General features: G+C 50.1%; 2 protein-coding genes and 1 long non-coding RNA gene across 4 annotated transcripts; 2 read left to right on the forward strand and 1 right to left on the reverse strand.

The window, feature by feature from the left end:
* Positions 1 to 1,575: 1,575 nt before the first annotated feature.
* Positions 1,576 to 2,413, reverse strand: LOC129544365 (cell division control protein 42 homolog). The gene has a single exon (XM_055407783.2). The coding sequence runs from the start codon at positions 2,331 to 2,333 to the stop codon at positions 1,758 to 1,760; it is 576 nt and encodes a 191-aa protein (XP_055263758.1). The 5' UTR covers positions 2,334 to 2,413; the 3' UTR covers positions 1,576 to 1,757.
* A 1,885-nt stretch (positions 2,414 to 4,298) lies between these two features.
* On the forward strand, positions 4,299 to 6,719 carry LOC148774732 (uncharacterized). Its single transcript, XR_016035411.1, has 3 exons — positions 4,299 to 4,498; positions 5,419 to 5,539; positions 5,856 to 6,719. It is a non-coding gene; the product is annotated as an uncharacterized LOC148774732 (long non-coding RNA).
* Positions 6,720 to 10,827: 4,108 nt separating this feature from the next.
* Positions 10,828 to 22,333, forward strand: GSDMA (gasdermin A). 2 transcript variants are annotated; one of them, XM_055407784.2, is made up of 12 exons: positions 10,828 to 10,954; positions 12,804 to 13,022; positions 13,205 to 13,385; positions 15,598 to 15,763; positions 16,923 to 17,019; positions 17,653 to 17,700; positions 18,079 to 18,105; positions 18,636 to 18,656; positions 19,561 to 19,715; positions 20,177 to 20,291; positions 21,153 to 21,226; positions 21,742 to 22,333. In XM_055407784.2, the coding sequence occupies exons 2-12, from the start codon at positions 12,809 to 12,811 to the stop codon at positions 21,982 to 21,984; spliced, it is 1,341 nt and encodes a 446-aa protein (XP_055263759.1). In that variant the 5' UTR covers positions 10,828 to 10,954; positions 12,804 to 12,808; the 3' UTR covers positions 21,985 to 22,333. The 2 variants fall into 2 exon arrangements, with proteins under 2 accessions (XP_055263759.1, XP_055263760.1); XM_055407785.2 differs by lacking the exon at positions 18,079 to 18,105.
* The last annotated feature ends 202 nt before the right edge of the window (positions 22,334 to 22,535 follow it).

Raw genomic sequence — 22,535 nt, forward strand, 5'->3', positions numbered from 1 at the left:
CATAACATTGTAGATCAACTATACTTCAATAAAATATTTTTTTAAAGAAAAGATGACACTACAGGGCCCTACTGCATTGCTTTTTGAATTCTTAAAAATACTTTTAGCAGGACTTCCTTATTGGTCCAGGGGTTAAGAATTCACCTGCCAATGCAAGGGACATGGGTTCCATCCCTGATCTGGTAAGATTCCTCATGCCACAGAGCAACTAGCCCATGTGCCACAACTACTGAGCCTGCATGCTATGACTACTGAAGCCTGCAAACTCCAGAGCCCATGCTCTGCAACAAGAGAAGTCACCACAATGAGAAGCCCATGTACCACAACTCTCAGTACAAAGGAGCCCAGAAAAGGGTGGTGAGTTGTCCAAGGTCACACAGAGAGTGAGGCGTCCTGGTTCTTCCAGGACTAGAATCCACAGACCCCCTGTCCCTCTATGATACACACAGTCCCTTCCAAGGGAATGGGTTGAGGGAAGGGTGGACCCAGAGGTGCACTGAGAGAGCTGGACGTGGACAGGAAGAGAGCTCCACCCGCTCAGAGCCAGCTCCACCCCACCCAGTGCAAGAAGCTGAGAAGCTTCAGAAGCTTGGGGAGAACCCGTCTGCACGTGGTGACCGAGGCTGTGAGATGCTGAAGGGAGCCAGACAGGAGGGCTAGCTTCATCCCCCTCCTCACTGCTGCCGGGCATCTTTTATAACACCACGTCTTTTATAATATGTATTTATTTGGCTGCATTGGATCTTAGTTGCGGCTCATAGGCTCTAGAGCGCAGGGCTCGGTAGTTGCAGCACTTGGGCTTTGTTGCTCTGCGGCAGGTAGGATCTTAGTTCCCCAACCAAGGATGGAACCGCAGTCACCTCCATTTCCAGTCGGATTCTTTTTTTTTTTTTTTCTAAATGTTTTTTAATTACGTACTCAATCCATTTGGTGTATTTCAAAAGGTGCAATACTTTTCTTCATTTATCAGTGAAAGAAGTTAGAAATTAACTTCAAAAAAAATAATCAGCAAATGGCAAACAAATTTCCTTGAGAGTCACAGTCACATATATAGTGCATCCTAGAAAAGAGGAGGGGCGAGATGGGCTCCACCCACTTTCATGAGTTTCATCAAATACTGGAGCTACTCGAGGGTGGAGAGAAAAGGCAACTTTCAAAAAGGAGTATATTATTAAATGAGGCGTTTACTATACTTCTTCCTAAGAGCACCAGGTGGGGACCATGTTCTCTAAACTAGATCTAGGAAGTGGAACATGGAATCAATCCGTCCTCCTCCCCTAAGGGCTGTCCAATGGTTAATGGATTAAAAAAAAAAAAAAAGACTAAATATAAACAAATCCCACACACACTCCCCCCGCCCGAAAAAAAAAAAAACACTAGATAGCCCAGATTACTCGCCAGACTGGAACCCGGGAACAGCTTCAACAGCCCAAATTAGTCTGTTACAGAGTCATCACAAGCATGCCTTGCTTTTAAACAAACAAAAATAATAATAATAATTGTTTTGAAACGACAAAACAAAAACTAGTACTGATCACTTTTCTGACAATACACAATTACTCAAAATTAACTAGTATTGAGAGGGGGAAGGGGGCCATACCTATGGGCCTTGTCTTACACAAGTGCATGTGGGTAGGTGCAGGGCATTTGTCATTATTGCAAAAACGAATTTTAATTTTTAATCTTTAGTTTGATTTAAACATTGCTTTTAGTATGATGCCGCCACCAGCTGTGCAGAAAGGGCTCTGGAGAGACGTTCATAGCAGCACACACCTGCGGCTCTTCTTCGGTTCTGGAGGCTCCAGGGCAGCCAATATTGCTTCATCAAATACATTCTTTAGGCCTTTCTGTGTGAGTGCAGAGCACTCCACATACTTGACAGCCTTCAGGTCACGGGCCAATTTTTCAGCAGTCTCTGGAGTGATAGGTTTCTGCTTATTCTTGGCAAGTTTCTCAATAGTAGAGGGGTCATCTCTGAGATCAATTTGGGTCCCAACAAGCAAGAAAGGAGTCTTTGGACAGTGGTGAGTTATCTCAGGCACCCACTTTTCTTTCACATTTTCGAATGAGGATGGAGAGACCACTGAAAAGCAGACTAGAAATACATCTGTTTGTGGATAACTCAGCGGTCGTAATCTGTCATAATCCTCTTGCCCTGCAGTATCAAAAAGTCCAAGAGTATATGGCTCTCCACCAATCATAACTGTGACAGCATAGTTGTCAAAAACAGTCGGTACATACTCAGATGGAAATTTGTTTGTTGTGTAGGATATCAGGAGACACGTTTTACCAACGGCACCATCACCCACAACAACGCACTTAATTGTCTGCATCGCTGAAACAATTTTTTATCCACTTTAAATATTTCAAATTTGATGATGACCTCAGCTCCTCCGCCGGGGCGTTGGCAGCACTGCGCTCAAGTCGGATTCTTAACCACTGGGCCACTAGGAAGTTTCCCCTGCTCTTTTCTTCTCTTTTCTAAGGACTTTTCCATCTATTATCTCACAGGAGTCCTGTGAAATTAGGCTACACTGCTGCTGCAGTCCTCATTTCATGTGTTTAAGAAACTAGCTGGGAAAAATCCAGTGGCTCACCATCTTCTTGGTGGGGAATCTGTAAGCAAAACCCAGGCTTTGAGACTCCAACCGGTGCTTTCCCCTCACAGCTCCATCTCCTGCCAGAGTTCTCACCCCACCTGCCAGGTTCCCCTGTCTTCATTTCTCTCCCATGTTCCCCGCTGCGCCACCTGCCCCTTGATGGCCTGTCTTTCCCCAGGGCTCTCTCAGTCCCATCACCACCATCAGCCTGCCCCAAGCAGTAGTCATTAAGGGGAAGGAGGTGGGGGGTGTGCCAGGTGGAAGCTGGGTGAACACGAAGGAGAGGAGGGAAGGCAGGCAGCCCAGGGCTGGTCCCCCAGCCTCAGGGCTGAAATCTGGGAGGTGGAGGTCTTCCATTCCTCTTTAAGTTCTGCTCCCCAAACTAACTGATGACCCTAGATCCCCTTCTCAGCCCCTTCCAACCCTTTCTGTGCAGCTCCCTAAAGCATACACCTCACACCACTCCTTCCCTCTCCGAGACCACACTATGTGGGTATATGTGGTGAGGAGAGCGGGCCAGAGAAGGCAAGATGGAGGCAGGGAGTCAGTGCCCCGTTTCTAATCCCCACAGACATGTTCCTATTCAAGGACCAGAATCTGACGTTGTTCCCCTCTGAAGGTGAGAGAAACTGAAGGACTCTTCTTCCCTCCCACCCCATAATAGGATGGAGTCTGGGAAAAGATGGACAAAGTCTTAGAAGGCGAGATGGACACAAAGACCCCCCTTTTCCAGCAAAGGAAAGAAACTGCTCAAGTGAGGACCTCATTCCCAGAGTCGCTTGGGGTGATGGTGGCTGGGATGCAGAGGAGTCCCTCAGACTTTGACAGGATGTAGTGATGTCAGGAATCCCAGCCACAGGTTTCTTGGGCCTTTAAGTGCATCCTCTCCCTGCCCCCAGCCTCCACCACCACTCTACCAGGCAGGATGAGGCTCGGTTGCACCGCGCGGGGCCGAGGACGCCTCTGCCCTTAGGGCTCTCAGCCCTTCTGCTTCTGTTGCAGTTGCCTATACTGTTCCTTTCCCCTCGGCAGGATCCTCAACGCCCAACGAAAAATACTGTAAGGAGTTGAGCTCCTCCGTCACCCCACAACAGGCCCTGATGTGATCCTCTTTCCCTGGGGAGGGCTTCTTGAGGGAGGCCCAGGACACCAAACCCCACACTCAAGTGCCTGTGAGTGGCGGGCCTTTCGGGTGAAGTTACATGGAAGTAGACACAGGGTAGGGTTCTGGTCACTGCTGTCCTGCACTCAAAGGTCTGTCTGGGCCTGAGCCGTTCCCTGGAGGGCCCACGGGGTTTCGGGAGCTACAGGCTGAGGTGGAGTAGTTGCTGCCGGCGCCGCTGGGCCAGGCGCGGAGGCTGCAGGAGCCCTGGGCTTCGCGGGGGCGGGGCCGGGTGCGCGGGGGCGGGGCCGGATGCGCGGGGGCGGGGCCGAAGCGGAGTGGGCAGGATTGCGGGAGGCTGGGGGCGGGGCGACACGGGAGCTCCGGAGCACGCTGCAGGGCGGGGCTTAAAATGGCTGGGGGCCAGGTTTGGGTATCTGAGGGCGGAGTTGGGGTGCTGGTGATGCCTAGACCTCCGGCGCTGAGGGCGGGGCCAGGAAGTGGGGGCGGGGCTTAACGCAGTTTGGGGCGGGTGTGGGCGGCCTGAATTGGGGCTAGAGACAGCAGGGGCCAGACGCAGGTCGGATTGGGCGGGACTGGCCTCCTCCGGGAGATCTCGGCGAGCACATCTAATTCAAGGGAGGCTTCTTTATGCTAAGGTGCAGATTAGACTCCTGCCCCGAGTGAGCCCTCCCTCTCAGTGGGGAAACAAGCTTCTCCTCCCTCACAGAACTCCCTGTCTCTCTTAACTACGAGGAATACCTAGCTGACCAGTTCTCACCTCTCTACCATACAGGTGAGGGGGGCCTGGATCTTAACAAGCCAGAAGTTCTGGGAGTCCGAGGGGCAGGCCCGGGGACTCAGTCCTCAAATGACTGTAGGAGACTTCTGGCAAACTCAGCCCTGTACTGGCTGAATACATCCTCTCCCTGTGGAGGCTCTGGGCGGTAAGGGTCGGGAGTTGGGGTGGGGTGAGTTATTGATGAGGTTGACTTGGTACCACTCGGCCCAGTGGTACCAAGAAGGAGGACCTGAGACATAATTTACAAGTCCCAGTGCAAAATGAGAAATATGTTAAAAATTTATTGAGTTATTATTTAAGATGACAACTGTTGTCATTTTAGTCACTAAATCGTATCCAACTCTTTGGGACCCCATGGACTGTAGCCCACCAGGCTCCTCTGTCCATGGGACTTCCCAGGCAAGAATACTAGAATGAGTTGCCATTTCCTTCTCCAGGGGATCTTCCCAGCCCAGGGATCAAAGCCATATTTCCTGCATTGGCAGGCGGATTCTTTACCACGGAGCCAACAGGGAGGCCCTAACTTAACAACAGCAGTGTTAAAGTACAGGACCCATGCACAGCTTGCATGCCCATCAAGCCAGCTGTGGTACCAAGCAACAAAGCAGAATGACTCAGGGTCCAAGCTCCAGTTGTCCCCTCCAAAGAAAAATAAGAGGTGCAAGTCTTCCTACCCCACCCCCCACTCGCACTCATTTTTCCCAATGGAGAGGGGAATATATCCTTTTAAGAATCTTCTCTTATCCTCTCCTGGAGGGGAGTGAATCTGCGGCACCACCAACAAACAAACCACCCATCACACACACACACATGCAAGCCCCAACTCCCAGAACTGCCTTACAATCCCCTGCCCACCAGAGGGAGAGAGCATGCCCCTGTCCCTCATGCCATCACCACTCCTGTACCCTCTGCAGAGCTGAACCAGGAGCAGCAGCAGCTGCTGGCCTTGTCCATGGAGAAAGTCTTCCTTCTCCAACAGACAGAGTTGGTGAGGATCTGAGGATGGCACGGTGGACGTCAGGGATGACAGCAAAGGTAAACTTGAACACTAGAAGGGATGTGGGAGCGCACCCAGTTCCACCCCCTCTCTCATGATGAGCACTCTGGTCCAGAGAGCAGAGGATACTTCTCCCGGGCCACACAGCAGGCTCTTGGCAGAGCTCTCTACAGATCTCAGATCTCCAGATTCTTAATGCATGCCCATTTCTTCTCTGATATAGCACAGACGGGTAGAAGGGGTCAAGGAAGGGGCAGGAGGGACTGAAATGTGAAATTTTACTGCAGACTATCTCTGAAGTTGGTAGGTCCCCAAATGCAAAGCACCTTGTGATGTTTATTCTCTACCATGCAGGCGGTGACCATCCTGGAACAAATTCTTCCAGTGGGAGGCAGTGCTCTTCTGTCTTCACTCCAAGCTGCCCAGGGGGCTTTTAGGGTGAGGAGCTGAAGATCACCCAGCCCTGGTTGAACTCTGCAACCTTGACATACAAAGGGATGGACCCCACTATACCCAGGAGCCCAGTGCCTCGTCACCACTGTGTCCTCCATGCCAGCCTTGCTATCTTTCAGGTGTGGCCAACAATACCTGGCTTTTCCCAGTTGGAACAGGGGAAAGCAGAGTAGGGCTTGGCACAGACGTGAGGAAGCTGGAGAAATGGAGAGGAGCTTCGTCTCCAAGTTTTTCTGGAAGCAGAGTTTCAAAGGCTCCACCTGGGACTCAGTCTCTTTAACCAGGCTCTGGGGACTCTGTCCCATCTGGAGAGCCTAGGAATCACCACTGAGGAGGAAAGCTTCTCTTTCATCAGCCAGGGAATGGATGGCGTTCCAGCCCTGGATGCAGCTGCATCTTCAGCCTGACAGTTAGGGAACCTGGCAGCAGAGGGCTGGGGGCAGCGAGGGCTGTCACCTTAAAGTAGGACATTGAGTTTGATGCATTTCTTCAGTTCTTCAGCATAACGTTGATTTGAGTAAGTATCACAGGCCATTGACCAATGTCTGCTCAGCCAGAATTTGGGAGATGTTTTGGGCTCCAAAGCTGATTTGGGAATTTGGGAAGAAAACTTAAAAGTTTTTAAGGGTTGAGAAAAGAGCCTGGGGTTTTATTTCATTCATTTCACAACCTGAAATCTGCACCCCAAAACTTCCAATGTCCCAGGAGAAATATAAAGCACGATGCCTTAGGGGCACATTCTTTCTGCTCCTCCATCACTCTGGCCTGTCTTCATCCCTAGCTAGTCCACCTCCTTTTACTCAGCAAAGGTCTAGAAGCATGTCTGGGCAGGGGGTCACTTCCCCTAAATGCTCCAACCTTCCCAAGTCCTCCTCCTTTTGCCTTCAATCTGGAGAAGGGGGTAGCAGAGGATAAGATGGTTAGATAGCATCACAGACTTAATGGATATGAATTTGAGCAGACTCTGGAAATAATGGAGGACAGAGGATCCTGGCAAGCTACACAATCCATGGACTCTGGCCTACATACATGTGCATGTCCAACTCTTTGCAACCCTAGGGACTGTAGCCCACCAGGCTCCTCTGTCCATGGGATTCTCCACGCAAGAATACTGGAGTGGGTTGCCATTTCCTCCTTCAGGAGATCTTCCCAGGAATTGAACCTGTGTCTCATATCTCCTGCATTGGCAGATGTGTTCTTTACCACTAGTGCCACCTGGGAATTCATCTGGTCTACCTACACACACACACACACACACACACACACACACACACACATTACATAAATGAAGAAAATGGATAAGGAAGTAATGCCCTGTCCCAATGTCTGTATCTGTCTGCAGGGTTTGCAATGCACTCTGTGGCTCAGGTTTTCAGATAACAGGTGGCTGGGGCTTCCTCCCCTAAGTGGATTCCCTTCCGTGATCCCCTTGGCTGATCCCCCATCTCCTAGCAGCGACACACAAATCACAAGCTTGGTGCAAAGCTCAAGAGTGATTATCACCCACTACCTTCCCTAATTTACCACCAGAGGGAGATAGAGAGCAAAGCCTGTTTCTTGCATCAGCACAGCTGCCCCACCCTGGCTCCTGTTTCAACAAATCTCTTTCAATTGACCTAAAGCATTCTTACACATTAGTACAATTTAAGATTCCTCCAGTACAATTGTGTCCCAGATTCCCCTGAACATAAACAAGGACTCTAAGGAAAAGAAGTCTCTGAACCCTAAAGGGATTCTGTATGTGTGTGTGTTTTGTACTTTTTGCAGCTCATGGACAGTAGTCCACTAGGCTTCTCTGTCCATGAAATTTTCCAGGCAAGAATACTGGAGTAGATTGCCATTTCCTTCTCCAGGAGATCTTCCTGACCCAGGGATGGAACCCAGGTCTCTTGCATTGGCAGGCTGATTCCTTACCATTGCGCCACCTGAGAAGCCCCAAAGGAATTCTGTGGTCTATTCCTAATGCTTTTAGCAGAGGTTTTCTTCAGGAACTGGTAGTGATGGGGGCAGGGTAGAGGGGGAGGTTGACAGAAAGACAGGATATCTTGGGTGGATGGGAGGAGTAGCACAGGGACGAGCTGGCAGAGATGTTTTTATGCCAAAAGCGTAAGACATTCAACCAGCTAGCCTCACAGACCCTTATTTCTCCTCTGTGCCTTGAACCCTCAAAGACTCCTGCTCGCAACACCATCAGGCAGTGTGGGGAATGGGGCAATAGGATGGAGGTAGGTGGGAGCAAGCCTGGGAAAGTTCAGGATGAAAGAAGGATGGCATGAGAAATAAAGGAGCAATATTGCTAGGCCAGAGGAGAGAAAGCTGGCTAGATGGATTTGGGGGGTCCTCAGGAAGAGCAGATACAGCCGTGACTTTTTTTTTTTGGCCACGCTGCACAGCATGTGGGATCTTAGTTCCCCAACCAGGAACCGAACCTGTGCCTCCTGCAGTAGAAGTGTGAGATTCTTGACCATTGAACCTCCAGGGAAGTCCCCAAGAATGACTTCTCCAAATCTTTGGAGAACGAGCTGAACTGGAAACCTTGACTTGCAGTCAGTGGGAGGAAGATAGACAGTAGGAAGAAACTCCCAAAAGTCTGGCCAAGGCAATGGTGGGCTGGGAAGAAGGTGGGGAGTAGGGCCACCTACTCTGGAACTTATTAAGGGATGGGAGACTGCACAGCCCAGGACCACATACTGGTTGCTATGGAATCACATCCATGTGCTCTAGAGAGGAAAAGATGAAAATCCAGGAAGAACCAGGAAACGAAACGTGGAGAGGATATTACACAGACACATTTCTGCATACACGTGCACTCATGATGGGAACTGCATGACTAATGACAGCCCTCCCACACACTCCAGCTCCCACATTTCCTTCTCCTAAGGAAAGGGATGTTTGCTTAAGGTGATGGTTAGAGCTGTTGAAGGAGGAGGTATTAGATAGCTGCACAAGATGAGAGTGGGTAGGTAGAAAAGGAGGTGAACCAAAAGACAGACGCAGGGGCCATCCCTGATGGTCCAGTGGTTAAGACTTCACCCTCCAGCACAGGGGGTGTGGGTTGGATCCCTGGTCAGGGAACTAAGATTCCCACATGCTGCAGGTTGCAGCCAAGAAGTTTTTTTAAAAACAAGGTTGGGAGCTTCCTTTGTGGTCCAGTGGTTAAGAATCCACTTGAAAAAACAGGGGACACAGGTTAGATCCCTGGGCCAGAAAGACCCCTCATGTTGGCGGGGGCAGCTAAGCCTGTGCGCAACAACTCCTGAGCCCCACATCCCCGGAGCCGGTGCAGCGAGAGGAACCTCTGCCATGAGAAGCCCATGCACCGCAACTGGAGAAAGCCTGCTCCAGCCACAAAGACCAAAAAATTTTAAAGTAAGAATTAAAAAAAAAAAACAACGAAGTTGTATTCATACAAAGTCAATACACAAAAACTCAATTTAAAAAAGAAAGATAGGAGGCAGGAACCAGAGGCCCAGCAAGGGCAAGGTCTTGTCTTGTTTCAGGACCCAGAGGAGAGAGACTTGGGAGCAGCTGACATACTGAGACTCTCGGAATAAAGGTGAAGTAGTTAAGTTTTTGAAACTTTGGCTGAGGGTGATGTGATCTGATCTCTCCCATTCACCACCAACCCCTCAAGAAAACCTCCAGTAAAGACCTGACTTATTCTTCATGGCCTTCAAGGTCACATTTCAGTTTTGGTGGGTGATATTGAGGAGAGCCAACAGGTGAGGGCATGAAGGCTCAGGGGTATTCAGATTTATGTGCAGATGGACAGTCACAGATCCCAACAACATAGGAGCTTTGCTTGTGAGTGTCTTGATTTGTCATCCAGGGACCTGTCATGTGCGTAAATTCTCCTTCACAACTCCTTCCAGGCAGAGATTTAAGATAAGAGCAAGACTTTGATGGGGAGTGATAAATTAGGAGTTTGGGGTTAGCAGATACAAACTACTACATATAAAACAGACAAACAAGGTCCTACTGTATAGCACAGGGAACTATATTCAGTATCCTATTGTACACTATGATGGGAAAGAATATGAAAAAGAATATGTACATATATGTATAACTGAATCACTTTGCTGTATACCTGAAACTGGCACAACACTGTCAATCAACTACAATAAAAGTTTCAAATTCTATACTTCAGTTAAAAGAAGATAAAAGCAAGACCTGAGTAACCAATGGTGAGGAGTCTGAATTCCCATGGCAAATACACATTGTGGGTTCTTCCATTAACTCCACTGGGCCTCTGCCTATGTATATGTGTATGTATAATATTACGTGAGGTACAGAGATGCTGAACAGGAAGCAATGCAGAGAAACACTTGGTGTATCTCTGTCTGCCCCTACACAGACATAAGCTTCTAGCAGTGCCATAGTTAGGTCCCTGTTTGACAAACAGGGCAGAGGACAGTTTTTCAGCTGCTTTGCTTGTTGGAATCTGAAGACACACAGGGTTTCTTATCCCCCTCATCACACCCACAAGGCCTCATGAATCCTAGATGCTTTCTGATGACCATGATGATAAAACAGACATGCCTGTCCCACATCACACACATGCATGTGAACACACACACACACACACACACACACACACACACCTGCCTGTCCCCACTGCCTCTCTCTGCAGCCCCCTCCAAGGCACCTTCCTTCCTCTCTTCTCAGTCCATCAAGCCAAACTTCAGTCGCCACCTCTCCCCCACCCACGCTGGCACCTGCCTGGCAGCACCTCACCCATCCCCTCAGCCCTCAGGAGGCCAGGGCCCGGGGCAGGGCGCACGTGGAACAGGTTGATGCTGTTCTCCCGGAAGTGGAGCAGCTGAGGGTGGGGTCACTGGGGCAGGCGGGGTCCCTGGAAGCCTACATCCTTGCCTCCACAGAGGCATAAAGCCACAGCCTGACCTGGTGAGGGACGGTCATTCTCTCAGCCCACAGACCCAGAGGGCTCCTGACCTTCACCCAAGACCCAGCTGCCAGACAGGACCCAGCACTGCTCCCTGGTAAGAACTTGATGACACCAGGGGGTAGGGGGCAGGGGGATTCTAGGGGTGAACGAGAATATGGGTGGCATGGGAAGGGCCTAGGAGGTAGAAATATTTTTTTAGTACTTATTTATTTATTTGGCTGCACTGGGTCTTGCTAGATATTTTAGTTGCAGCATGTGGGATCTAGTTCCCTGACCAGGGGTCGAACCTGGGGCCCCCTGCATTGGGAGCATGGAGTCTTAGCCACTGGACAACCAGGGTAGTCTGTGGGGTAGGAATCTTGACTGGCCTTGGGAAGGGAAGGGAGAGGTGGCCCCGTGAGCACTTCTCTGGTGAGGAGGAGACAGCAGTCACCCAAGACTTTCCTGGCTGGCCAGGTTGCCTGTCCCACCTGAGCCCTCCAAGGAATGAGGGATTAAAAAGGCGCATTGGAGCATGGTTGTATGGTTGGCAGAATGGCCCCATGTACCTGTGAGTGTGCCCCCGGCCTCCCTATCTCTGTGAGGTGCCCACTGGGGGTATGAGGTAGTTTCCAGCCAGCTGCTATGTCCTCTTCCACCCCTGGGGATAATTCAGCTGGGCCAGCTGGCTGACCAGCTAAAACACCTGGACTTGAACCTCAAAGGCAGAGACCAGAGGCCATGAACCTCTGGAGGCCTTGAACCTAATGCAGGCCCCGCACTCTCCAGGGCCCTCTGATCCTAGCTTATGTCTTCCACTGTTAGTTGCTTCAGTCGTGTCTGACTCTGTGATGCTATGGACTGTAGCCCACCAGGCTTCTCTGTCCATGGGATCTTCCCAGCAGGAATCCTGCACTGGATTGCCAGGCCCTCCTCCAGAGGATCCCGATCCAGGGATCAGACCCATGTCTCCTGCATTGCAGGCAGATTCTTTACCATCTGAGCCACAGGGCTGCATTTCTTCACTCACCTCTTCATTCATTCTTTCCACACACATTTGTCAAGCTCCGCGTTTGCACCGGGCGCTGTGCTTGGAGCTGAGGCCACAGAGATGACTAAGACCCACTTCCTGGCCTCAGGGAGGTCACGGTCAAATAGGAGAGGGTCAGGTAAACAGGTCACAGCCACATGAGGTGGCAGGTGTTTCAGAAGGGCATGTACACAGTGCTTTGTGGACATGGGGTAGAGTCACCGGCTGCTGGAAGCGGGGAAGGAAGGGGTCACAGAGGAGTGACCCGAAGTAACCCACAGTGAGCCTTAAAGGACGAACAAGGATTCTAGATGGGAGAGGAGGTGTTATAAGCAGGCAGGGCAAAAGCGAAGAGCATCAAGATGTCTGGATCTATTGAGTGGTACCAGGAGGGAAGTGGGTCTACCCACAGCTGTGAGCCAGGGGCAGGGCACGAGCGACATTAATATACAGGGTAGTGACTCCCTCCCAAAGAAAGAGCAACTGGGTGAGCAGCACTGTCCCCTGGGCCCTCCTAGGCACAGGTGGTGGCTGCCTCCCTCCCCCAGATTCCCCAGGTGGCGGTTTTCACGGTCCACTGGTGGGGGGACAAGGTGGGCGTAGCTGAGTGAAAGGAGCTTTACTTCCATGTTAATGAGACGTGCCAGTCAGGCTCCAGGTCCATGAAGAAAGTGAGCAGGGAGTGCGCAAGAGCCCTTCACAAAGAGAGGGGAGGGCTGCCTCCTCTAGCCAGACTTGCAGCCGGGCAAGTTGTTTCAGCTCTCAGGGCCTCATTTCCTCACCATAAAACGAAGACTGCTCTGGTCCCTTTCAGCTCTGACATCCTGAGGATTCAGGCATCTTTAAGGGCATACCCTATCCTAGAGCCCATGAACCTGCCTTGGTGGAAGATGTCACCCTTCCTCCCAACTTGTCACTTTCCCTCCCCGTACAGAGACAATGACCATGTTTGAAAATGTCACCCGGGCCCTGACCAGACAACTAAACCCTCGAGGGGATCTGACGCCCCTGGACAGCCTCATAGACTTCAAGCGCTTCCATCCCTTCTGCCTGGTCCTGAGGAAGCGGAAGAGCACCCTCTTCTGGGGTGCCCGGTATGTCCGCACTGACTACACCTTCCTGGACATTCTCGAACCTGGCAGCTCTCCTTCAGGTCAGCCTTGGCCACGGACTTGGGGACTGAGGGAGGGGCTGGAGCCGGCCAACCAGGAGGACCTGAAGCTGTCTCTGCCCAGGGGACAGGGATGGAAGTCCTCTAGCCAGAAAGTTCTCGAAGGAGGCAGGGAGGAGGAAGCGCCTCTCAGCCCAGCCCCATTCATCTTCTCCCTCCTGCAGACCCAACAGATTCGGGGAACTTTGGCTTTAAGAATATGCTGGACGCCCGAGTGGAGGGAGAGGTGGACGTGCCAAGGACGGTCAAGGTGAAGGGGACGGCCGGCTTGTCCCAGAACAGCACCCTGGAGGTCCAGACCCTCAGTGTGGCTCCCAAGGCTTTGGAGACCTTGCACCAGGAGCGGTGAGACTCGGGGCAAAGCTGTGCAGTGAAAGGGTGCTCTGGGCCTTGAGTCAAAGGGCGGGGCCCTCACACTGAACTTTCACCTACTGGTCACCCCAGAGGAGCTCTTGAAGATGACCCTTCAGCCTATGGGTGCTTCTGGGACATTTCCTAACTACTCCCCTCAACCCCACCCCCATCCTTCCATCCCCTCCCCACTATCACGAACACCCAAGGATGAGTGTTTTCGCACTAATGAGTTGTGTGGCCTTGGAAGAGTCAATTCGCTTCAGCTTTCTCTCCTGAAAAATGATAAGTGTTTGATGAAATTCTCTAGGGTTTTTTTCCCTACCCTATGAAAATACACTAAAAAGGGAAGAAATCTTAAATGCTCCCTACTGTGACTTGAGCACAGCATTCTCCTTGCGCAAATAAAGCCCCCCACCCAGCCTCAACCCACACGGAGCAGCCCTCAGGAATGCTGCCCCAGCAGCACAAGGGGTGTGGAAGTTGCCATGTCTGCGGGTTTCCTCAGATGTTTGACTTGACAAGGGAACTGACTTTTTAAGTAGTTAAGTGGTGGTTGAAAGGAGGTGAGTGCTGGGGAGGCAAGAAGAAAGGGCTGAGGTGCTTGGGAAATCATGCAGTAAACAGCCTGCCTAAGTACAAAGCACACTATTAGGTGCTGGACTGCACTAGAATACCTTTGCCTTGTGATTTCAGAGTTGGGGGGTGGGGGATGTACAACAGTAACTCTAATCCAAGGCTAGAAATGTAAGTGCCAGAGGAGGGCTTTGCCTGAGTTTTGTGGCAGGTCAGAGGGACTTCTTGCTGGGGAAATGAGAACAGACTTCGCGGAGGAGGCAGCCCACAACCTAGGCCTCGAAAGTGTGAAAGTGTTAGTCACTCAATCGTGTCCACCAGGCTCCTCTTCCATGGAATTCTCCAGGCAAGAATACTGGAGAGAGTAGCCATTCCCTTCTCCGGGGGATTTTCCCAACCCAGGGATGGAACCTGGGTCTCCTGCATTGCAGGTGGATTCTTTACCATCTGAGCCAGCAGGGAAGCCCTAGGGAAGGCCTTGAAAGATAAGCAGAAATTGGACCCGCAGGGCTGGGAGAATAGCATTACAAAAGGCACACAGGTGAGAAATCTCAAAACCTGTAGCGACGGGACTTCCCTGATGGTCCAGTGGTTAAGACTCCAAGCTTCCAATGCAGGGGGTGTGGGTTCCATCCATAGTCAGGGAACTAAGATCCCACATGTTACACAGCATGGCCAAAATAAATAAATAAATGCAATCCATCTATTAAAAAAAGTTTTTTTAACCTATAGGGGCCATGAATAGCCAGTTTGGCAGAAGCAGGTAAGAGTAAAACAAGGGAGAAATGTAGGGAGAGCCAAGACCATGGAGGACCCAGGTCAAGGACAAGTCTATGCTGTAGGCACCAGGGAGACCTGACGATGCTCTGATGTGCCATGATTAATCTGGCCAGACGGAGGAAGTGTGTCAGAGGATAAAGAACAGGGAAGGCAGGCAGACCAGACAAGACTCTGTTCCACTGCCCATCAGAGAGATAAACTCAGTAGGGAGGAGCAGACAGAAAGAAAAGGGCTGAATGGACGCAAAGTCTCGAGGACAGCAGAGTGGATGGACTTGGCAGGGTGAGGAAAAGGATTTTGTCAAAGTGCGCCTGACAGATCTAATGTGCAGCCTGGCCATGTTAATAATCCTATATTGCAGGAATTCCCTGGTGGTCCAGTGGTTAGGACTCTGAACTTTCATTGGCGGGAACCCGGGTTCAATCCCTAGTCAGGAAGCTAAGATTCCACAAGCCAAAAAAAAAGTGGAGAGACAGAAAGGACCCCCCAGAAGAGAAGCACAGAACTACGAACAGGGAGGAAAAGTAGGGGAGTCCAAGGGAGAAAGAAACAACCACGAGATCCTATTCTAGGCCAGGTACTGTGCCCAAGGGTTCCCCAGTCTCTCTCTCTCTCTTTCTCCCCGGAGGTAGGTGTCATTATCCTCGTTTTATAGATGAGACAACCCAGACTCAGAGAAGCTGCCCTGCCAGGAAGCGGGAGAGCTGGGTTCCAGCCTGTCTTGCTCCAGAGTCCTCACACTTCCCAACAGCCCCATTCTTCACTCCTGGGAATGACAGAAGAAAAGAGAAGGGCAAGGTCCAGATGTGGGAAAGCTCTGGACAGTTCCCTTCTATTTCTCCTGTCACAGGAAGCTGATGGCAGAGCACCCGTTCCTGGAGGAGATGCGAAGTCGAGGAGAGAACCTGTACGTGGTGATGGAAGTGGTGGAGACCGTGCAGGAGGTGACCCTGGAGAGAGCTGGCAAGGCCGAAGGCTGCTTCTCCCTCCCATTCTTCGCCCCGTTGGGGTTACAGGTTTGCTTCACACACACACACTTACATTGAGTTTACCCTCAGAGGCTGCATTGCTTTGCCCAATCAGCGCCCCCCGCGCCAGGATACTGAAAAGGACCCACTCCCTTCCCTTGCTCTTCAACGTCCAGACACCAGTTGGCCAGGAACCAATCATCTCTATGGTCAAGGTGCCCAGTTGGGTATATTCCTGTGCCAGCTGCCACAGGGAGCTACTAGGGAAGGGGAAACTCACAGTCACCAGTTTTCCCTTACCGTGCTCCCAATCTGTAAGAAAGACATCCTTGCTGCCAGAAAGGTCTCAGTCTCATGAAAGAGACACAGAGGTGAAAGGCCAGAGAATACAGGCTTGGAAAATTCAATGTAAATAAGTAGTCTTTACTTACCTATATCTATACTGTGTAAGTATAGATCCAGAAAAAAGCAAGGAGATGAAACCAGTCCATCCTAAAGGAAATCAACCCTGAGTATTCATTGGAAAGACTGATGCTAAAGCTGAAGCTCCAGTACTTTGGCCACCCAATACAAAGAGGAAAAGACTCGGATGCTGGGAAAGATTGAAGGCTTTTGAAGGAGGTGGTAGAGGATGAGACGGTTAGACAGCATCACTGACTCAATGGACATGAATTTAAGCGAATTCTGGGAGATAGAAGAGGAGAGAGGAGCCTGGCATGTTGCAGTCCATGGGGTCACAAAGAGACAGTCATGATTTAGCAACTGAACAACAACATACTGTGTAAATATTCAAGGGCTGAGTTGGAACCAGGAGTAAGGGTTAGTCATGGAAGGCTTCCTGAAGGAGGTGATCATGGGACATATGGCAAAGAGGAAGAAGGAACCAGGGCCTGGATGGACGCTCTAAAGTGGGACAGGGATGCACAGGCAGGTGATGAACAGGTCTGCCCAGTTCCTTCATGTGTCTGAACCCAGAAGACAGAAAGAGGTCATTAAAGGGGTGATCAGCAGAAATGAGCAGAAGCGCTCTGAAGCTCATTCCACACTGGATGGAAAGGTGACCAGGGACACCACTGAAGGGTTCCTAACTTCTTATGTCCCCAAAGGCTTTTGGGCCTGGCCTTCCACTTGCCCTTTACCCCCTCACTCCCAACATCTCATATGTAGGATCTCTGCAATCTCACAAATCCTCATGGTCTACTCCTAGGGATCCGTAAACCACAAGGAGGCTGTCACCATCCCCAAGGGCTGCATCCTGGCATTTCGAGTGAGACAGCTGATGGTCAAAGGCAAAGATGAGTGGGGTGAGCATGTTTTCCCCTGCAGACAAGAGTTACCCACACGCTCCTAAGGCATCCTGCTCCCCTCTTGCGGCAACGCTGGGGAAGGAGTAAAGGAGTATATTATATTGTGGTCCAACCTCCACAGACAGAACTGTAGGGGCTGCTCTGGGAGTGAGGAACCCTGGATTCTGAGCATCTCCTGAGTGCTAGGCACCTTTGTTAGCAGGGAGAAGGGAGGACAGAGATGAACAAGCACAGCCTCTGCTCTCAAGAATTCTGGGGCCAGGAGTTTCCTGGTGGTCCAGCGGTTAACTCTCCGTACCTCCACTGCAGGGGCCTTGGGTTTGATCCCTGGACAGGGAACTAGGATCTGGCATGCCACGTGGCCAAAAAAATAAAAGCCTGGCGCTGATGGAGGAAACAGACACAGACACCAGTACTAGAATGCAAAGTGGAAAATAGTGATATCATACAGAAAGATTTACGGGGGAAGAAAAGGTTACTTCCAGCTGTAGAGACAGATCGGGGACAATGTTGAGGTATTCAAAGACAGGTTCTCAGCCTTCAGCAGAGTCCATAGGCTTGAGGCCAGAGAAAGAAAGTTGGGGCAGCTGTTAAAAGTCCTTCTGCCCTCCCCGCTCTTGTTCCTTACAGATATCCCACACATCTACAATGATAACATGCACACCTTCCCTCCTGGAGGTAAGCAAAAATTGCTTCCTGGCTCCCCATGTGTTCCTCCCTACCCCTGACATTATCTGCTGACATCCTGCACCCTCTCATAGGGTATCCCAGAAGTCCCCAAGGAGCCCCCTGGTTTTGTTTCCCAAGGCTCTAAAAATATCCATCTTCAGCTTTAGGAAAAGCAGATAGAGGCACAGAAATGTGCCCAAGAGAGACAGAGAAACAGAAAGAGATCAGAAGCAGCAATACTGGAGACAGTGTGTGTTCCCAAAACTGCAGAGGCGGATGAGCTCTGTTTTTATAATGATCACTGATAAAGCTGCCTTGACAACTGCTCTAGATAAAAAGGCACAAAGAGGTTTTATGCTGACATATGTGCGTTGTTTCTGTCTTCAGAAAAGCCAGAAGAAGAGAAGTTCACCCGTAAGTATTTCCTGTCATTTCACTGCAACTTTCTTGATAGGATTTTAAAACTCCAATGTTTTTCTTCCTTTCTCTCTGGGACTGAAAAGGAATGTGGCAGAGCAGATCTCAGAAAAACTATTGTCTCTGAAACGCGGCAGGAATTCCAACAGCTTAGGAAAAAGCAGTGGAAGGGGGAAAGTCTTTGGACAACGCTCCCAGGTGGTCAGATGCCTCCGACCTCTGTCCTCAAGGCCTTAGTAATAATGACCTGTCACATGTGCATCTGCGTCTCTGCTGCCCAGCGCCTGGGGCAGGAGCCGCTGAGTCACAGTGATGCCAACTCAATCCAAGTGCCTCTTTTCACAATGCCTGAGCTTCTCTGCTGCCCCATTTCTGCCTCCCACAAATGGAACAAGAGTATCCTTAAGACAGCTGGGACATCCCAGGAGACAGGATGTATTTCCTAACCTCCATTCATGTCACACTCCCTGGGTATGGTTACTGTTTGGGAGGATTGCCTTCTAATTGGATTTTTTTTTTTCCTTCAGTTATCCAGGCATCTGATGTTGGTAAGAAAATTTGTGTTTCTCCCTAGATTTTGGCAGGAAGGCAGTGGAAGTAACCCTGGGGTGAAGGGAGAGGAAGACAGGTGCTGAGTCCCTGGTGGTGGGGTGTGGAGCCACTTCCAGGAAGCCCACTCTTTCCAAAGCAGGCCGGATGTGTTCCTAGGATGCCAGCCCCTAGGGGCAGGCCAAGGTTCGCGCTATCCCTCGCCGACCCATGTCCCTGGATTTAGGCCCACGACTCTTGGGGCTTCCCCGGTGCTGCTAGTGATAAAGAATCTGCTTGCCAGTGTAGGACACATAAAACATGCAAGTCCAATCCCTGGCTTGGGAAGATCCCCTGGAGGAGGGCATGGTAACCCACTCCGGTATTCTTGCCTGGAGAATCCATGGACAGAGGAGCCTGGCTGGCTACAGTCCATAGGGTCGCAAAGAGTTGGACACGACTGAAGCGACTTGGCATGCAGCACGCACACACTTCTGAGCAGTCCCGTCTTGATCTTCACCCAGTCACCAAAATCACTTTGCCAACTGACTCTTAAGAAGAGAAAATAGACCTTCCTTCTCAACTCTTAGGAGGTGGTCCTAGAGAAAGGGAAGTCAGTTGTCTACTGATCTGGGATGGAGCCTAGAATCTCAGGGGGAATGAACGCCTGGTTTAGATGATACTGTGGGTCCTGGCCCACCCCTTGATTCCCCATCTCCCCACTCAACACCTTAAGTCAAGTCTGGGGAATAACTTTATAACTGTGTACCTTGGTCAAGCGAAAAAAGAAGCCACGCTCTAGCTGAGAGCAGAGCTCAGGGGCAGCAGAGCCTGGGGGCCTGAGCAGGGCTGAGGGAAGGAGACCCCCCCGGGAGGGCACATACTGAACCGATGCAGAGGATACTGCATCCACTGTTCCCACAGGGGTGGCACATGAGGACTTCCAGACCCTAAAAGAAGAGGTTCAAAGGGAGACCCGGGAAGTGGAGAAACTGAGCCCGGAAGGGAAGAGCTCCCTGCTCCGCTCCCTCAGCAAACTCCTAGGGAAGAAAAAGGAGCTACAAGACCTGGAGCTCACGGTGAGGACCCAAGGGAAAGGTAGGAGATGCAGGAGAACACGGAGGCGGTGCAGCTGGTGGGGGATCCCACAGATCTGGCAGAAGATGGTCACTGGCGAGAGGAGTCAACAGTGGATGCCTTCTCCAAAGCTGGTCAAGTGCCCCCCTCCCAGGCTGCCAGGGTCGCCACTGTGCCCTGTGTCCCTTTGGAGATGGGCAAACAGTGCAGATTCCCAGGCTTCCCCCTGATGGACAGAGGGTGGGCAGCAGGCCAGCAGAACCTTCTTTTGGAACGGGGCTGGACCTTTCCTTTCCAGAGTCCGAGACTCAGGGACCAAGGAACCCAAGAGTCTAGTACTTTTCAGGACTTGATATCTTGAAAAAGAAACAAGGAAATGGAGAAAGTTAACACACTTCAAGGGATTGTCATGTGCCAGGCACTGTGCTCTCTACCCATAGTAATCACCCAGCTTTCCCCACAGCTTGAAGGAGCTCTAGGCAAAGGACATGAAGAGACCCTGGAGGCACTCCCAAAGAATGTCCTGCTATCAAAGGAGGCTATGGACGCCACCCTCTATTTCCTTGGAGCCCTAGCAGGTAAGTGGGAGTGAGGTCTTCATTTATACACCTATTCAGTAGTAGGAATGAGTCACTAAATGAATTTTTGAATGAATGAATAAGTAAATAAATGCCAGGCAAATTATACTGCAGTTAAGTAGTTTATATCTACATTTTAAAAAACTGGTTTCATTCCTAAGGATTCACATGGTCACCATACCCTAGTCTTGCTAACAGAGGTTGGGAAATAATCCTAGTTTTATCAGCCATATATTTAAAACTTCTGCATATCGCTAAGCTCATCGCTTTAATTTCAATATCTGATAGCTTTAATCTGAGGATAACATCTCCTGATCTTACCCCGAATTCTTTTTCCCTCTGCAAGAAACATTGTCCCACTTTGAAAAACACTCTGATCCTTCACATGTAAGCTGAGATGCTTGTTCCTTCAAGAAGGTTGCCCTAGGAGCTTCCCTGATGGTGGCTAAGACTCCATGCTCCCAATTCAGGGGGTCCAGGTTTGATCCCTGGTAGGGATACTAGATTCCACATGCCTCAATTAAGACCCAGCACAGACAGATTAATTAATTAATTTAAAAAAAAAGAAGAAACCTGCCCTCAAACACCAAGACCAAAGTAGATCTTCAGCTATGGCTCCTGTCACAGCCTACATTGTAACTGCATATTATTTTGCCTTCTCCGCTAGAATGCGGAGAAGTTCCTTGAGTGAGCATGACTTTTACCTAACACACCCAGCAAAGGTGCCTGGCCCAGAACAGGCATTGCACCGTGGATGAACATATACATCAATGAATGCTGAAATTTTGGAAGTACACCCATTAGGAACTTGTAGTTCCCTTTGCACCAACAGACATCTCTTCCTCTGATTTTTTTCTCCAGAGCTAAGTGAAGCCCAACAGAAGCTGCTGGTAAAATCCATGGAGAAAAAGATCCTACCAGTGCAGCTAAAGCTGGTAAGAAAAAATGGCAGATGTTAGGGAGACTTTGGAAGAGAGTCAGCTATAACTGGTGGAAAGATACAATCTAACCTAGTGACGGAACTGCCCTACAGGGCCTCTGTCTTATCCTAGGAGACCATGCCTATTTCTCATTTCTTTCCGTGTTTCTTCCTATTTGCTATTTCACAACTGGAGGTAGAGGAGTGCATTTCTGGGCAACTACCTGCGTTTTTCAGTCTATTCCTGGGGAAAGAGAAAACTCTAGCTTGGCTTATTCCTAGCCAAGTGATGTGAGTCAATCTTAATGTCTCTGAGTTGGCCTCAATTCACTCCTCTGTAAAATGGGCCTAAAAATAAATGTGCTGCCCATCCTACAAGGCTGTTAAAAAGCCCAGGCAGAGTTGTCATGTAATGTAACCTAAGGGGTTACAGTGAGAGAAAGTTAGCCCTCTTTGTGGATTTTGTGAGTTGGGAGAAAGGAATAGAGGCTTTCCAGTTCTTTCTTTTCATGCTATTTTGTTTCCTCCCAGGTGGAGAGCACAATGGAACAGAATTTCCTCCAGGATAAAGAGAGTGTATTTCCCCTGCCACCTGAGCTGCTTTCCTCCCTTGGGGAAGAGGAACTGACCCTCACAGAGGCCCTAGTGGGGCTGAGTGGCCTGGAAGTGCAGAGATCGGGCCCCCAGTACACGTGGGACCCAGACACCCTCCCCCGCCTCTGCGCCCTGTACGCTGGCCTCTCCCTCCTGCAGCTACTGACCAAGGCCTCCTAACTTGCCTTTTCCATTCAACTCCTGCTTCCTTAATGCCTTCCCTACCTCACTGTACCCTGTGCAGACACCCACGGGCATTTCAGAACCACCAGGCTAAGGATAATGGAAAGTGTAGCTGATCACTCAATTCCCACTTGTCCAACTCTGTAAATCCCCCATCCCTACTGCTCCACAGCCCATCCACAGATGCCTGAATTCTCTAATAGTGGAAACACTCAAACTTGAAAAACTATGACCATTTCAGCAAATCCCAAATTAATTAATTAATTTCCTGTCCCAACCCCTCCCACTTATGATTCCAAAAATCAAACTTTATTGGAATTGATGAAAAAAAATTATCTCACTTTGAGTGAAACGTCTTTTGGTGTTTTTCCTTAAAGAATCTATCCTAAGGAAATTTGTAATTTGTGCCAGAAAAAAAAAAGACGTTATCATACTCTATACAGATTATATGTACATGAACACTATATGATGTCCTCAGACTGGCTAGAAAATGCTCAGAGAAGAACTAGGAAGGTGTAGAATGTGGACTCTAGACTCTAGAATCAGAA

The sequence above is a fragment of the Moschus berezovskii genome, chromosome 20 (genome assembly GCF_049115385.1).
Source record: "Moschus berezovskii isolate FMDL1 chromosome 20, NW_MosBer_1.0, whole genome shotgun sequence".
NCBI lineage: Eukaryota > Metazoa > Chordata > Mammalia > Artiodactyla > Moschidae > Moschus > Moschus berezovskii.

Coding starts and splice junctions, on each gene's coding strand:
- LOC129544365 (XM_055407783.2), bottom strand. CDS start 2,333: ATGCAGACAATTAAGTGCGTTGTTGTGGGTGATGGTGCCGTTGGTAAA.
- GSDMA (XM_055407784.2), top strand. CDS start 12,809: ATGACCATGTTTGAAAATGTCACCCGGGCCCTGACCAGACAACTAAAC. Junction 13,386..15,597: donor GAGACCTTGCACCAGGAGCG/GTGAGACTCGGG, acceptor CTCCTGTCACAG/GAAGCTGATGGCAGAGCACC. Junction 17,020..17,652: donor CAAAGGCAAAGATGAGTGGG/GTGAGCATGTTT, acceptor TGTTCCTTACAG/ATATCCCACACATCTACAAT.